Source organism: Cucurbita moschata, unplaced genomic scaffold (genome assembly GCF_002738365.1).
Source record: "Cucurbita moschata cultivar Rifu unplaced genomic scaffold, Cmos_1.0 Cmo_Scf00018, whole genome shotgun sequence".
In the NCBI taxonomy this organism is placed as follows: Eukaryota; Viridiplantae; Streptophyta; class Magnoliopsida; order Cucurbitales; family Cucurbitaceae; genus Cucurbita; species Cucurbita moschata.
In genome coordinates, this window is record NW_019268534.1 from 3476643 (window position 1) to 3491755 (window position 15113).

Here is a 15113-nt window from a genome sequence, read left to right on the forward strand (position 1 = left end):
TTACAATCAATAGTTTCTATATTAACACAAATAGCTGGTAGATTACAATCAATGGTGGAGAAACACCAAAGCCAAGAGTAGTTTGATCATAAATCTAAAAACTCAATCCCAATTTACTCCTAACAGAGATCAAAAAAGAAACAAAGAAAAAGGCATAAACACACGACACCTCTCTCTTTTCCCCCACCATAATTAACAAAAGGGTTGATGGATATGTAACAGATGACTAAAGAGGTGGGTGGGGATGATGATGATGATGATGATGAAGAGGTAGCACTCAACTCACCAGCCAAAAGCAATGCATATTAGCGAGAACCCCAACAAGCAGGCAGCCAAGGGATGCCTGCCTGCCTGCCTGCCTGCCTGCCTATGATGAGGCTCTTGAAGAACAACGGTTATGTGTTATGAAGTCATCATAAGTGCAAGCAACTATTATCATATCAGTGTACACAAAGGACTCTTTTTTTTCATTTTTTTTACTTTGTGAATACTAATTATATGGTGGTGCATTTGTAGGTATAAAGAATGTGGGCACTTGCAAAAAGACTAGAGAACGACACACCAAATAACACTTACTTGCCCCGAATGGACCGCCTTTCGTTCGTTCGTTCCTTCTTTTCTTTATTTTTTTTGTTTTCTTCGGCCAACCGCCTTTCTTTCGTTCTTTCGTTCATTCGTTCCTTCTTTTCTTTATTTTTATGTTTTCTTTCGCCAATATGGATTGATTCACGGTGGGATGGATCGGGCTCTTACTTATCCCTCTCTCTATCAAGCTATTGAGGCCATACTCAACCTGGTAAAAAGATGAAGAACGCGCAAAAAAACAAAGAAGAGCAGTATAAAGACGAGACGAAATATAAACAGAGCTCAGAAGCAGCAGCATCGAATCGTTCTTTAAAAGGAAACGTGCCTTATCACCGGGTTCTGGATGGTTTTAGACTGAACCCCACCTCCAGGATTTAATGCCATCTCAAGCACAGCATTTGGCTTCACATGTCAAACCAGAAGAAAATGAAAACGTGCAAGGTATTAGAGAAAAGGATCATCAATCAAATCAAATGTGACCAATAAAAGGAATGAAAATCCTCACCTCTGGCTCCATATGCATGCTATCTCCATTTACACAGCTATTCTCCAACTGAAGTTCGGAATCTGCCTCGCACGAATCAACAACCGGTGTTTCTGGGTTGTTACATTCATCGGCGCTTCTTTCTATGCTCCCAACATTGCCTTCACTACTACCTGCTGCTGATGTGAACCCAATATTCTCGCAGGAACTGCTTTCACTTGTTAAGGTAGTGACCACACTGGAATTAGACGCACATCTGCGATCGATTTCTGTACAAGGAACTTTGTCTGGTTCAAATATCTCTGCAGTAGACCCTTTATCACTCTCTACACTTCTAGATTCTCTCCCTGAAGAACTGCTACCAATACTAGAGCCACGAAAAGCCAACTCTTCGTTTTCCTTAGTGATATTATTCTTCTCGTCAATAGTTTTAGTTTCAACGTCAGCTTCCGGACACTCAGAAGAACTATTTGAAAAATGACTGATATTAGATGAAACTGAATCCTGCTTTCTAGGACTAATAGACCGTCGCTTTTGGGGATGATCACGCTCCCCCTCGATTCGAGCGGGATCATTTTTTCTCTTAAGGTATTTTTCACCACTGCCACTCCTACAATTATGTATATCTTCATGATTTGGCCCATCAGAACGTTGCGAAGAGGACAACCTTGAAGCACGAGATCGTCTATGACCTTCTGGAAGCACAAAAGGAGGAATCTGCCTTCTACGAACATGAGAAACAAAGATTTCCATTCCTGGTTTCCAGAACATGTACGTATTTATATAATGCTTGAATTCATCAACTGACGAACGTATATCGAACTGCTGGCCTTCTTGAAGGACCTCTCCCTGCTTCCTCTGCAGACCCATGAAAAACGCACAATGGGCACACGGCTTGGATGTGTCAACATATTCATGAGGATACGGATGACACTGTAACTTCCCTTCAGTCTTCCTCTCGATCTGCAGACAATTACAGAAACCATGGGCAAAGGGAAAATATTTCAATAACCTGAAATTTTAATTTAATTCAATAATAGAAATATCATCACCATGTTTCATTTAAATGTAGAAAGATTACCAATAATGTCAAGTGCCTAAGCCGAGATTCTACCCATCCCTTCCAACTGCGTAGATCGTCTGCATCAGCTGCTACTATATCAACTTGCAAATAGTTTTTGTAGCTTTCAAAGAACAAATATGGCTCAAAAAGTGAACTCCACTGCGCTTTATTCAGCTCAATTTCCTAATAAAGTGAAATAACCACAAATAATTAAAAACCGAAATGCTGCCGTAAGTACAGAAGAACAGGAGATGCCTTCTGTACACTTAGTATCCTCTATCAATTAATAATCATGTAAAAAAAAGCATGCATGCACACAGCATACCTCACAAACTTTATTACCAAACTGGAACTGTTCCATCATAACTCGGAGCGTACTTGTAGAAACATTGTAGCTAGAATTCATGCACGGATATGCAGGTGTTATAATGGGCATATGATGAGTTCTATCGCGAGGATTTTTACGAGGATCCCATATAGAACACCCAAGATCATCCTCCTCAATTGCACACAACATAACAGGGTTCGGCCAACGCCACAGGGTGTAAACTCTGAAAAATCGAGACAATAGCATACTGGGTACTGCATTTGGATAAAGCTGACACACTCGTGCTACAAGAAGTGCCCAGTTTACGCCACCAAGAAACCCAGTCACCTGTTCAAGTGAGTAGAGGATTACAGAAGGAAACAAATTTATCAACTAATCAGCCATATACACACAGTAATAAGAGGCAAACTCACATTTGAATAAACACCACGCCTTTTGGCCCAAACCTTCAAGCACCTAAGTGCAGTTCGAAAATTCTACAAACACAGGATAAGACAAATGTTATAGTTTCCAGACAGGAATGTTTGGGGTAAAGAATTTCACAAAAAGGGCGCTGTAATATAGAAAACCACTCACCTCAATATTTGGAACAAGTTTTAGAATTTGATCAGCAACCCGACAACCATTAAGACTTCGAACAGTAGGCTCATCAACATTATACAGCACAGACACATCAGAGATATCCAAATCCTGAAAGTAAACATACAAAAAAAAAAGCACAATCTTCACATCCATACCACGAACATGAACATGATGCTAAAACAAACAATCCATTATATTCAAAAGCAATACAATTAGGCAATGTTCTCCGACAAGATATTGAACAAGAATCATCTGTCACTTACTTCAGGCACAACCAGACGAGATATACTAGCATAAAGTAGGTCAATAGATATTCCATCAAATTTGAATTTCATCACTGGGACATGAGCATCAGGAACAGGCTGCAACTCAGACACTTCTTCCATTTCTTCCAACATATTATGTAATAAATAAAAGAAATCATCCTAAAAATAAAAATAAAAAGATATAAGATTAGATCCTCAATACTAAAACATCTCAAGTAAGAGAACAAAATTACTCAAACCTAACACTCACCTCCCTGTTCACATAAGATGGCCCAACGCAGAGCGTGTCTATGTCAGCTCCAGGTCCATGCACCTACAACAATACAAATGCATGCAACTACTGATTGACAAGTATGAAACAAATGCAAAAAAGAATAACAATAAGGTATGTAAGACATGAAATCGCAAAAGGAAAGAAAAGGCAAGCATTTCACGTTTTCAATGTTATAGAGGAGTTACAAAGGCTTTGGGATGAGGGGCAGCTGCTATTCAATAATTGCTTAGAAGATGTAATTTATGACACCAAAATTTTGTTATTGCAAAAAAAACTGCTAGGTCTCAGAACTATATCCGTAGAGGGAATGTCAAAATTTAGCTATGCTTACCCCTAGACGATAGGAGCCAAAAGTGAAGATCACCGCATTTGCATCCTCCACCATTTGATCCGTATAACCTTTAATTCGAGTAAGTTGCTTTACCCAGTCTTTAACAATCTAGAGATGGGAAATAGAAACACCGCACGAGTTAGAAAGATTAAATATAGGCCAATCTAAGTATAGCTTGGTAGATAAAGTCACCAATTACTATCTTGATGTTCGATGGCTCCATCCACCACCTTCCAATTGTTAAACTTTGAAAAGAAAAAAAAGATCGACTTCTGCTGCAATTTGCATATCCCACCTTGAAAACTTCACTCACATGAACAATATACTAACAGGAAAATATCATCTGAGAAACTAATATGACCATCGACAACTCTATAATTCATCATACGCGTCGCCAAACATATCTAACATTATACACATATGCATCAAACCTCTGTTTCTAATCGAGGTTGTGCAATACCTTTTTTTTTTCCTCTTAAGCTAAGTTCTATCACTAATTGAAAACTCTGGTCTATCATCAAATATGAAAGGAAACTAAAGGTTTTGCTCGACAGAATAAAGTTCATAACCTGTCCTATCCGGGAAAGAACCTCTTCTCTCTTGGCAGATTCCTCTTTGCTTTCGTACAAGCCAGCATCGACCAGAAACTATTTTCACAACAAAACAAAATAAAAGAAGAAAGTCAACCAACACATTACCGAATCATGCACTAAAAGGAAACCACAATTCATAGATAAAAACCTTTTCAAGCTCCTTGTTTCTTTGCACGTCAGTATCAGAAGGCCCCGCCACCGATATAGGCTTCGTCACACCACAGCACTTCGGCACCGCTTGATTAGCAGGTAATGGTGAATTAACCAACCCCTCTGCTCTCCCCATCACGTATCGCAAAGAAAATCGAAGGCTCCCCGCGAAAAAAAAAAACCTTAAAATTGGAGAACAACAATCTACAATCCTCGACGAACGAAACCGAACCGGAATCCCAAGTCACCAAAGATCAGACCCTCGTGAAACAAGAAGAAATCAACACAGAAATCTCTAATAGATTCAACCCCAGGTGGTTTTTGTTCGAAATCGAAAATTCCAAAAATGCAGATCGCGTATGGAAACTGAAAAGAGAGTAGCCAGATATGGAATTTTGGTCAAACGAAAAGCGATTGGGGGAAGAAAAACAAAACAAAACCCCAATTGGATTTAGAAATACCAAAGGAAATCGCAGGAAGATGAACGCATAAGAGAGAGAAAGCCGAGGGGAAATCGTCGGTTAAGAATTTAGGATCGGTGCGGCCGTGTGGGTGAGAGCAGCGGCGGAAACTTGATAATTTCTAATTTCTTTTTCCTTTTATTCTTATAATCAATATCCGAATAAATAAAGGAATGTATTTATATTTATATTTATAATTATATATATATATATATTATCTTACCCGTTGTTATCAAGATATTAAAATAGTTTTCATATTTAATTTTTTAAAAATTGTATCTAACCGTCATTTAAAAAATATATTCCTATTATATCTCATTTTAAATTCTAAAATATACGAATAAAAACAATATTTTTAAATAATTTGATTTTTCCTCAGATTTAAATATTGATTTTATTTTAATATAATAAATTTAAAATAGCTAGTAAATATGAATATAAATTAAAAAATTTATCTCCCCATCACATTTTTTTCGCCTCTGAAAAATTAACTATATTTAAATTTAAATTATAAAATGCAACATTAAATTTTGGTTAAATAATAAATTAGTCAAATATAAAAAAAAAATTATGCGAAAGTTAGTAGTTATTTAATCATTAAACTTTTTATTTAATTATTTTTTTAATTTAAGATTTAATAAATGCATTTTTAACGTGAAAAATACTAAATATTGGGTTAATAAATTATTTAATAAAATAAAATGAATTATGTTTTTAAACATAATTTTCGTGAGTTTAATTGGATAGATAGATGACAACTGTGAAATACATATCGCGTGACTTTCACGTGCTTCCGATTATAAAATCATGAAATATCTAGAAAGTTATTTCACGGTGCCAATTGCATGCGGACGAGGGTATGCCATTTTTAACACGTCACTGCCACAAAACAATTAATTAATTAATTAATTAAATATCTAAAAGTCTTGTTTTTATTTACAATAAATTATTATACATATTCCCCTCCCACCTTCTTTTTTAATTCTCAAATAATTTTTTATGAATAATTTACTTTTTTTTTTTCCATCTAATTTCTAATAAAAAAATATAAAACATTATAATAATAAAATATAATATAATATTTTACACTTAAAAAAAATATATATCTATTTATTAATTATACAAAATGCAAGCATAGAATATAATCCCGATCACTGTTTTGCTAATGGGAATAAATTTTTCTACAAGCTTCTCCGTTGCTTTGTTCGAGGTCAATTTTTGCAAGTTAAATGGACACAAACTTACGTTTGTGTGTATTTAAGGTTCAAATAACATATAATAAATCATTGTATTTTTGCATGTATTAGTTAGATTCTCTAAATTTATAAAATCATCTAATATTTTTTTTATTCAATAAATCCTTAAATTTTCAATTTTGAATTAAGTAAATTAGGATCTACGGGACATTTTTAAATAAATTGTCGAACTAGACCCGTAATTAAAAGTTTAGAGTGCCTAATTCAAATAAATAAATAATGAATTAATTATATATATATATAATGCTTAATTAATTTTTTAATATTTGAATTATTTTTGTTTAACAACACAAAAAAAAAACAATACTTTTTGCTTTTAAAATAAATAAATAAATATAGGATTTGAATATTTAATTTTAGAGAGTTTTATAATATTTTAACCTCATAAAATTTTCATAATTAAGTCAATGAGTAATGAAAAAAGAATCCACCATCATTTTGTCAACAGATAATAATAATTATAATAAAATAATAATAACAATTATTATGATAATAATAACCATGGCCACACAAATCAATTCTGACAGCTCATGATTCCTTTTGAAGAAGATGGGCTTGGGTCCACCCATTTGGGCCTTTGGGCCTCTTCCAGAATTAGTTGAGGGAATGCTGAAAAGGCCCAGCCCAATTACAGCTCAATTAATAAATTTCATGTATTTTCAAATTTTTGGATGTCCCCCCTTGAAAATGACATAAAACTACCAAACCAAGCTTCAATTTAGCTTCGATTTGACCTAAGATTATCATTTTTGTCGCCCATTATTATATTTAGAAAATGTAAAAAACCTTTTCTTAGCAGACATGTTTTAAAACTGTGAAGTTGACAACGATACATAACGAATTAAATCAGACAATATATATTAACAGTGAGATTTTACTGTTACAATGTAATTTATCTGCTCCTTAAAGCATATTATTGGGATTTACTTATGAACATACCCAACATTGTTACAACGTGTTTAACATCACCTCAACGTGCAAGCAATTATTGTTGGATTATATCATATTGAAGACCTAATGTACGAGTGTCTCTCTCATATTACCGTTTGATTTGATCTATTCATTCATTGAACTATTTATTAAATCAATTTCGTCATAAAAGATCGAATAAGAGACCTACAAATGCCTCAGCAACTTTTTTTATGAGAACGTGCTTGGATAATGGATAAAACTTCACTCAAATTCACTTTAGTGATTAGAACAACAACGGAATAGAGTTATCGACCCTTTATCTTTTGGTTACTAGTGACTCAAACAACCGACATAGAGTTCATAACTTAACCCAACCCAATCCGACCCTTTATTTTCTTGGTTAGATTCTATTAGATTGACAAAAAAAAAAAATTTATTTAAAAAAATACTTATCTAAAATATATTTTAGATTAAAAACTAAATTTCATAGAATTCAAATAACTAATATTCACGAGTTATAACACACCATTAAAATCAGCTACAAACGTCAAATATTTTTAATATTAAAAAAATAGAGTAGGACAGAGTTGGACAGTAAATTTGTTTTCGAGCAGGTCGAGTTGACTCAACAAAAAAATGTCAACCTTGGACACGTCTAAACTTTAGTTTTTCAGAAAAAAATAAATAAATAACAAAATCCAACGTTTATAATTTGGGTTAGGTAGTTCAAGTTGATGAGTTCCAGTCGTACAAACACAGTAAATCCACGTCATTATCAATATTAATTTCTGACAAAAAAAAATAGAAAAAGGAAAAAAAAAAAGATTAATTTATTCGTGAAATTTAACGTTGCTTTCGACAATGAATGAGATCTCTTCTCCATTCAAAATTTGAAATAAGAATCTGTGTGTGAGTTTTGGCCAACATATTCTTTTCCATTCCAAAATTAGTTTACAATTAATTCAAACAAAAATATGAAATTTCAAATCCCAAAAAGCTCCTTTTTGAATCACTTCATCATTTTCGCTTCCCATTTATTCCACTCGTTTTAGGAACACACCAATTCAAACAAGAACAATCCCCAAACGAAGCTACCAACACCATAGCTCTGTTTCTACAAACCGTACCCATTGGCAGCCATTGTTGTACCTCTCCGACCTTCCTTTTTCCCTTTTACAACAAAGAAACACACAAAACTTTCAAAATCTTTTGGTTTCAAGGTTCAATATACAATCACGGGGTTGTCTTTTTCAAGTACACGTTGCTCCAAAAGGCTAGAGAGAGAGAGAGAGAGAGAGAGAGAAACAGAGTGCTCTGTTTTTTTAGAGAAGAAAGCGTTTTGTGGGTTTTTTGGGGGATTCTAAGATTACCCATTGGAGGAATTGGACATTTTATTGAATTCGACAAGGTGGGTTGGTTTGGTTTGGTTTGGTTTGATGTTGTTTCTATGAGATCCATGTTTTGAAGTTGTTGTTTTTGTCTGTAATTGTTGTTGTTCTGTTTTAGGAATCGTTTTTTGAAAGCTTAAGATTTCAAAAATTGTTCCTTTTTTTTTTCCCTCCTCAGCTTTGTATGACGTCGTTTTGTCTTGTAATGAAGTTTTTTTGGGCTCACGAGATGCTGTCAGAAAACATTTTTCTTTTCAAAAATCCCTAAATCTCTCTCTGTTCTTCTCTGTTTTTTAAAATGTTTTTTCTTTTAAGATGCTTTGTGTTTGCCAATCCATACTGTTTCTTAAGCCTCTTCTCTGTCTGCAACATGTTGAGTTTATAACAGATCTTCATCTCTGTCGCACTCTCTCCTTTAAATCAATCTCTCTTTCTCTCTCTAGCTTTCTCTCTCTCTTATGGGATTTTTATTGCAGTAATCTTTGGGAAATGGGTTTTTTTCTAGCTCCCTAAGTGCTAAAAATAGACAGTTTGAGCTTCTTCTAGTGTCAATAAAACCCTCTTCATCGGAGATTTTGACATAATGCTTACGTTTTTTTAGCTTGTTTTTCTCTCTCTAGGATCATCATTTTGAGTGGAGGATTTGTGTTTTCTCTCTCTCTAAAATGGGGAAAGCTACCAGATGGTTGAAGGGTCTACTAGGGATCAAGAAAGAGAAGGACCCATCTGGGAATTTGAATTCAAATTCAACGGCGGTTGTTGGTGACAAAAAGGAGAAGAAACGGTGGAGTTTTGCGAAGTCCGGTAGAGATTCCGGCCAAATACAGCCTCCGGTTGAGGCGACTTGGTTTAGATCCTACATTTCCGATTCAGAGAAAGAGCAGAATAGGCACGCAATTGCGGTGGCTGCTGCTACCGCCGCTGCAGCTGACGCTGCTGTGGCAGCGGCTCAGGCGGCGGTGGCAGTCGTCCGGCTGACAAGCCAAGGCAGAGGGTCTGTGTCTGTCACCGGAAGAGATAGATGGGCGGCGGTGAAGATTCAAACAGTTTTTAGAGGCTATTTGGTAAGTAAAAACAGCTTCTTTTTCTTTGCTGTTCATAATCAAACAGGAACAATTGATTTTTTTGTTCCATGTCTGAAGGTTTGTTCTTGTTAATGTTTAGGCTAGAAAGGCGCTTCGAGCTCTCAAAGGGCTCGTTAAATTGCAGGCTGTGGTTAGAGGATTTCTCGTACGAAAACGAGCCGCTGCAACTCTTCACAGTATGCAAGTTCTTTTTAGAGCTCAAACTGCAATTAGGACACAAAGAGCTCGTCGATCTTTCAACAAAGAGAATCGGTTTATCCCCGAGATTCGACCCCGAAAATCTGCAGTAAGTTTCGATATCGAGAGCTAAATGGTTATGAAAGGAGCATTAGTGTTAGTTGTTCTAATTTGTTTGAAATTTTCAGGAACGGTTCGATGAAACAAGGAGTGAATTCCATAGCAAGAGATTATCGGAAACACCCTCCATGAATTCAATGGATGAGAGCCCAAAAATCGTGGAAATCGACACCTACCGAACTCGATCATCGAGGTCACGTCGATACATATCCGCATTCTCCGAATGCGGAGGAGACGATGTAGCTATTTCATCTTCGCCATTGCCATGTTTGAATCGACCTCGAATCATCGATTGCCACAACAATATGGTTCAAGACTTTGAATGGTGCTTGATGGGCGAAGACTGCAAGTTTCCTACAGCGCACAGCACGCCCCGGCTATCGAACAATTCATTCGCCTCGACCAACATGCCAGTCACGCCATCGAAGAGCGTGTGCGGGGACAGCTTCTTTAGGCCATACATGAACTACTACCCGAATTACATGGCGAACACGCAATCGTTCAAGGCGAAATTGAGGTCACAAAGTGCACCAAAGCAAAGGCCAGAGCCTGGGTCAAAGAAGAAGCTGTCATTGAATGAAGTAATGGCAGCAAGGAACAGCTTAAGCAGTGTAAGAATGCAGAGACCAAGCAACCAAATGGTGCAAATGGTTGAAGAAGAAGAAGAAGAAGAACAAATTATGGGGTTTGAGTGATATGTAAATTCCTTTGAATCAAAGCTTTGAAGTTCTTAAGATCGAATGTGTGATGATTTTATAACTCAAAAGCCCAAAAAAAGTGAAAAAAGGGACACTTTTTTTTTAAGATTGTCCACTTTTAAGCATTAAAGAGACAGAATTATGGCAAATAAATGTGTTTAGATCCAAAAAAATTGCTTCAAAAACACTTCATTCCTTTATGAGTCAGTTCAAAAATTCAAATCTGATATCAGCATGTGAAATACCAAAAATACCCTCCGTTGTCCACGGAAATTACGACTTTCTCAAGTGGGTTTCGTGAGTTGGGTTTGGTCGGATTAATATATATATACATTTTAGATTCAATCCAATTGTTCGGGATGTACACTTTTTTAATATATACTTTTTAGATTCAATCCACTTGTTCGAGATGGAATCTGTAGACAACCAATGAGAGATGACCATAATAAGGTTTACAAGTTATTTTTCAATGTAATTGTAGGCAAAGAGGGAAGATTTCGAGAAACTCTGCTTGATTCAAGACGTTTTGTGATTGTTGTAGGTCCCTCACCTTCATTACATCGATGTGATTCATTGGCAGTATTTATTCAAATTTTTATTTGTAGTCAAAATGTTATGCTGTAAAATATTTATTTAATATTTGTAAATTTCTAATTTTACAATTGGATAAATTACCTTGATCAAAGAAAATAAAGGAACCCATGAATCAACTTGATACATCAATTTTTTCATTTATTTAAATTCAATCGGTACGGATTTAATTTGTTTGATCGATTTTTTCGGATCATCAAATTTTTTTGAATACTCCTAGAATCGGAAGGGTATAACGGCTATAATAGGTGAGTGAATAACAAAAATTCATTATCTAATAATGTAATATATAAGATTAGGCCTCGGGGTTTGTATTTTTTAGGGCGGCATGTGCCAACCACTAAAGATTGGATTTTTTTTGTTTGGATTAGTGAATTTGAATTGTAAACAAATACAGATTTTGGTGTGATTTAGAAGTGATTAGTTCAAGAAAAGTGGGGCACACAAGTAATTATTATTGTAATTATAACCCATTCTCTCTGTTGTAATTAGGCACTCAATTCATCAGCATTAAGGCCCATCCCTCGGCATGGCTGAGCAGAGAAGAGCAGAGCAGCCCACAATGGCATGCCATCAGTATTAGATTTTTTTTCTCTTTTTTTATTTTTGAAATTTGAAATCACGAGAAATGTTGATAGCAAAAATGTTCGAGGTCGAAGAACACGAAGGAGAACGAATTTGCTTTGAAATCGACATGGGTTGTGTTTACCTTGAATCTAGAAATCGACATGCGTTGTATTTCTTTATAACTTTTTAGGAATCTTTACGATATGCGGAGTCAATGAACATTATGAATTTAAATATACAAAGGAGTAGATTTGCCACATGTTAGGAGGATAAGATAAGATAAAAAATATTCAAATTCGAGTCATGGGTTGTAAGGGAGATTGAAAATATTCACTCTCAAAATAATTTTATGAGTGAAAAAGAAAGCATTAAAATGTAATGTATGGCATTTAAGGTGGGATAGGAATTGGGGCATATGAATGATATATAGATTTGTGTAGACCATATTTGAGTGGGTCACCTACTTACTTTAATTTGTGTACAAAAACGTAAATATTAATAAAATAAAACTTTATACACGTAAAAAAGTATATAAAGATGAGAAGAAATAACTGCAAAAGAACGAGAAAGAATAACAATATCAACGTGCATAAAATTTATTTAATGAAATCAACACAAAGATATGAACAAACTTGTATTATTGTTAGAGGTTCAAAATAATAATGTAAAGATTATTACAACTCAAGAACCTCTTAAGCACGAAAACAAAGATTTTTTTTTTTTTTTATATACAAAGTTGAAATGAGAAGATAAATAATATGGTAGGAATTTGAATTGGTGAGAGAGAGAATGTTTTGGAGCCCTGAAAAGTTTTTGAAAAGGGTAAGAGGCCAAATTTTCTTTTGTATTTCTTTTTTAAAACTTGTTTTTTATTCACTTGCTTATTCCAAAAGGGAATCTAAATTATTCCCTCGGCTTCAATTCCTAGACCATTCCCCCAGCTTGAATTCTGATATACCACTCTCAACCACAAATGCCTTTGGTTGTCGATTAAACACTGCGATCGAGTAGGAGTAGATTCCTCTTCCTCCGAACGTTACAAAATATTTAAATTTATATCTAATCAGGTTTATTAGATACTAAATCAAGAGTTTAACTAAATACTTTAAGGATCAAGTTTAAATTTATATCTAATCAGGCTTGAGTTTAGAAGTCACTAGATACTTTAAGCTAAGAGAGTGGGTTACATCAAATTTAATGGGGCATGAACAAAAAAATATGTAGACGAAAGAACCAAATGATCTGAACATGAATTATTCTTTCCTTTAAAGGAGTACTTGAGATAACTCATAATATTGAGAAACTACAGAAACTGGTAAGGAAACTCATGGATATTGAACGAAGCACATAGCTCGCGAGATTAATAATATGAAATGAGAGATGGAATGGAAGAAAGCAACCAAAATGTGTATTGGTAAAACAGAGGAGGAGGAGGAGGAGGAGACATGGCTTACAAACCCTGTTCGATCAGGTAATCTCCCAACCTTTCAACAACCATATTGCATTGTCCTGGAGTTACAGGTTCATCATAGATTCCAACAATCATGGCTTTCTCAGTTTTCTTCACAGTAACTCCGCCAGCGCCCTATTCAACAACCAAATTAACCCACACGCATTCAGTAAACATAAACAAGATGGTACTCGATCCCTCAAGTCATGTTGGATCAACAGTGAAATGAAGAGGAAATATTTATTTGTAATTGGGTTTTCGTTTTGTTTTAGTTTCGGTTTAAGGCAGCAGAAAACCGACCTTTTTCCCACGAACAACAGCTCCTGGCTCTCCCTGGATAACCATGTACTTGGTGCCACCAAGGTGTAAACCAGTTGGGGCAAGAGAACCAGGCTCATCAAAATCCTTCATAATCGCTGAAATCTCCTCCGGCTTAAACTGCATTAAGTAATTCCCAAACAAATTAAATTATTAATGGCAGACTTTAATGTTTCCTGAATGTTATAATCAAGAGGAAAATGGTCCTTGTTCTAGAATAGTGTTCATATGGTTCTTAAATTTGAAAGTGTTCCTTGCTTACTTTTTCATCCTTGATAGGCTTGTATTCTCAAATACTGAATCAAATAGAAACAAAATCCAATACGAAGATGTAAACTAGAAGGAAGATTAAACTTAAAACATAAAATTGTTAACATTTTCAAACGATCCAAGGAACAATAACGTTGTCTAAACCAGATTGAATTATACGGCTTGGCGATGCAAAAACTAGCGATCACATTGATCTCTGCACAAATCTACCACGACAATGGAAAAAATAAATAAATAAAAGGAAAATCGAACACGTCAAAGAATGCAATTCTTCACTAAATTATTAATCACGAACTTGCGTTAACATCGAACCTTGCGCTCGATGAATTCCTGATCTTAAGCGAAGAGATTATGATCAATCAGTTTAATCCAACGAGAGAAGAAGAAGAAGAAGAAGAAAAATCAGACATTCCTCTTCATGCATCACTCCAACTGATACTAAATACGAATTGAACAATTAATCACACGAGTTCCATCTCCGCTCAAAATATCAAATCAAACAACAGAGGTGGCTCTCCATCTAAATCTAATTCCATACCTCTCGCAAGACAAAAACTCAAAATCACGATACAAAACAAAACAAAACAAAACGTTCGTTATAGAGCCAGATCGGATCAAATCTCTCTCAACAAGAACGCTAACGTAACAGAATCACACAAACAACAAACGTAATCGAAAATGACAATCACCTGAGGGAATGAGGCGCTCTGCGCCCAAACACTACCGTCGTGTCCGATGATAGCGGCAGAGGTGAGATGGTTGCCTTCAATCTCACACATAAGGTGATCGTCGACATACGTTTGCCACGACATTTTTCAACCTTCAACAATGGAACTTCGAATTTCGAATCGCTTCAAGAAAAAAATTCCTTCAGGTTTTCTTTTCTTTGTTCTTTTTTCTCTTCAGTCTCCGAAGCGGGTATGGCTTCGAGGTATAAATAGTTGGAATAATAATAAAAATAAATAAATAAATAAGGAATGAAACGAACTGTGACCCGGCTCTGAACGAGGCCGTTATGGCAAAAGGAGTGGCTTTCACGTTCACCATTCATTATCAATTTTCAAAAAGAGAAAAAATAAATAAATAAATAAATAATTCATTAAAATCTTAAATTAATAATTTTATTAATTAAAATTTTAATTTTCCATAAACATTGTTTTCTTT

The 15113-nt window shown here is 35.1% G+C and overlaps 3 protein-coding genes across 4 annotated transcripts; 1 reads left to right on the forward strand and 2 right to left on the reverse strand.

Moving 5' to 3' along the window:
- On the reverse strand, nt 1-5258 carry LOC111455805 (nuclear poly(A) polymerase 4-like). 2 transcript variants are annotated; one of them, XM_023097424.1, is made up of 13 exons: nt 5118-5258; nt 4655-5022; nt 4483-4560; nt 3914-4021; nt 3559-3621; nt 3306-3467; nt 3037-3150; nt 2874-2936; nt 2458-2787; nt 2151-2315; nt 1091-2032; nt 911-987; nt 1-793 (listed from the first exon to the last, which is right to left on the reverse strand). In XM_023097424.1, the coding sequence occupies exons 2-13, from the start codon at nt 4790-4792 to the stop codon at nt 769-771; spliced, it is 2265 nt and encodes a 754-aa protein (XP_022953192.1). In that variant the 5' UTR covers nt 4793-5022; nt 5118-5258; the 3' UTR covers nt 1-768. The 2 variants fall into 2 exon arrangements, with proteins under 2 accessions (XP_022953192.1, XP_022953191.1); XM_023097423.1 differs by having other exon boundaries at nt 4655-5258.
- A 3055-nt stretch (nt 5259-8313) lies between these two features.
- LOC111455807 (protein IQ-DOMAIN 14-like) lies at nt 8314-10898 on the forward strand. Its single transcript, XM_023097425.1, has 4 exons — nt 8314-8693; nt 9294-9737; nt 9838-10044; nt 10124-10898. The coding sequence occupies exons 2-4, from the start codon at nt 9339-9341 to the stop codon at nt 10748-10750; spliced, it is 1233 nt and encodes a 410-aa protein (XP_022953193.1). The 5' UTR covers nt 8314-8693; nt 9294-9338; the 3' UTR covers nt 10751-10898.
- A 2218-nt stretch (nt 10899-13116) lies between these two features.
- Nucleotides 13117-14870, reverse strand: LOC111455809 (profilin-3). The gene is made up of 3 exons (XM_023097427.1): nt 14639-14870; nt 13662-13799; nt 13117-13496 (listed from the first exon to the last, which is right to left on the reverse strand). The coding sequence occupies exons 1-3, from the start codon at nt 14759-14761 to the stop codon at nt 13362-13364; spliced, it is 396 nt and encodes a 131-aa protein (XP_022953195.1). The 5' UTR covers nt 14762-14870; the 3' UTR covers nt 13117-13361.
- Between the last annotated feature and the right edge of the window lie 243 nt (nt 14871-15113).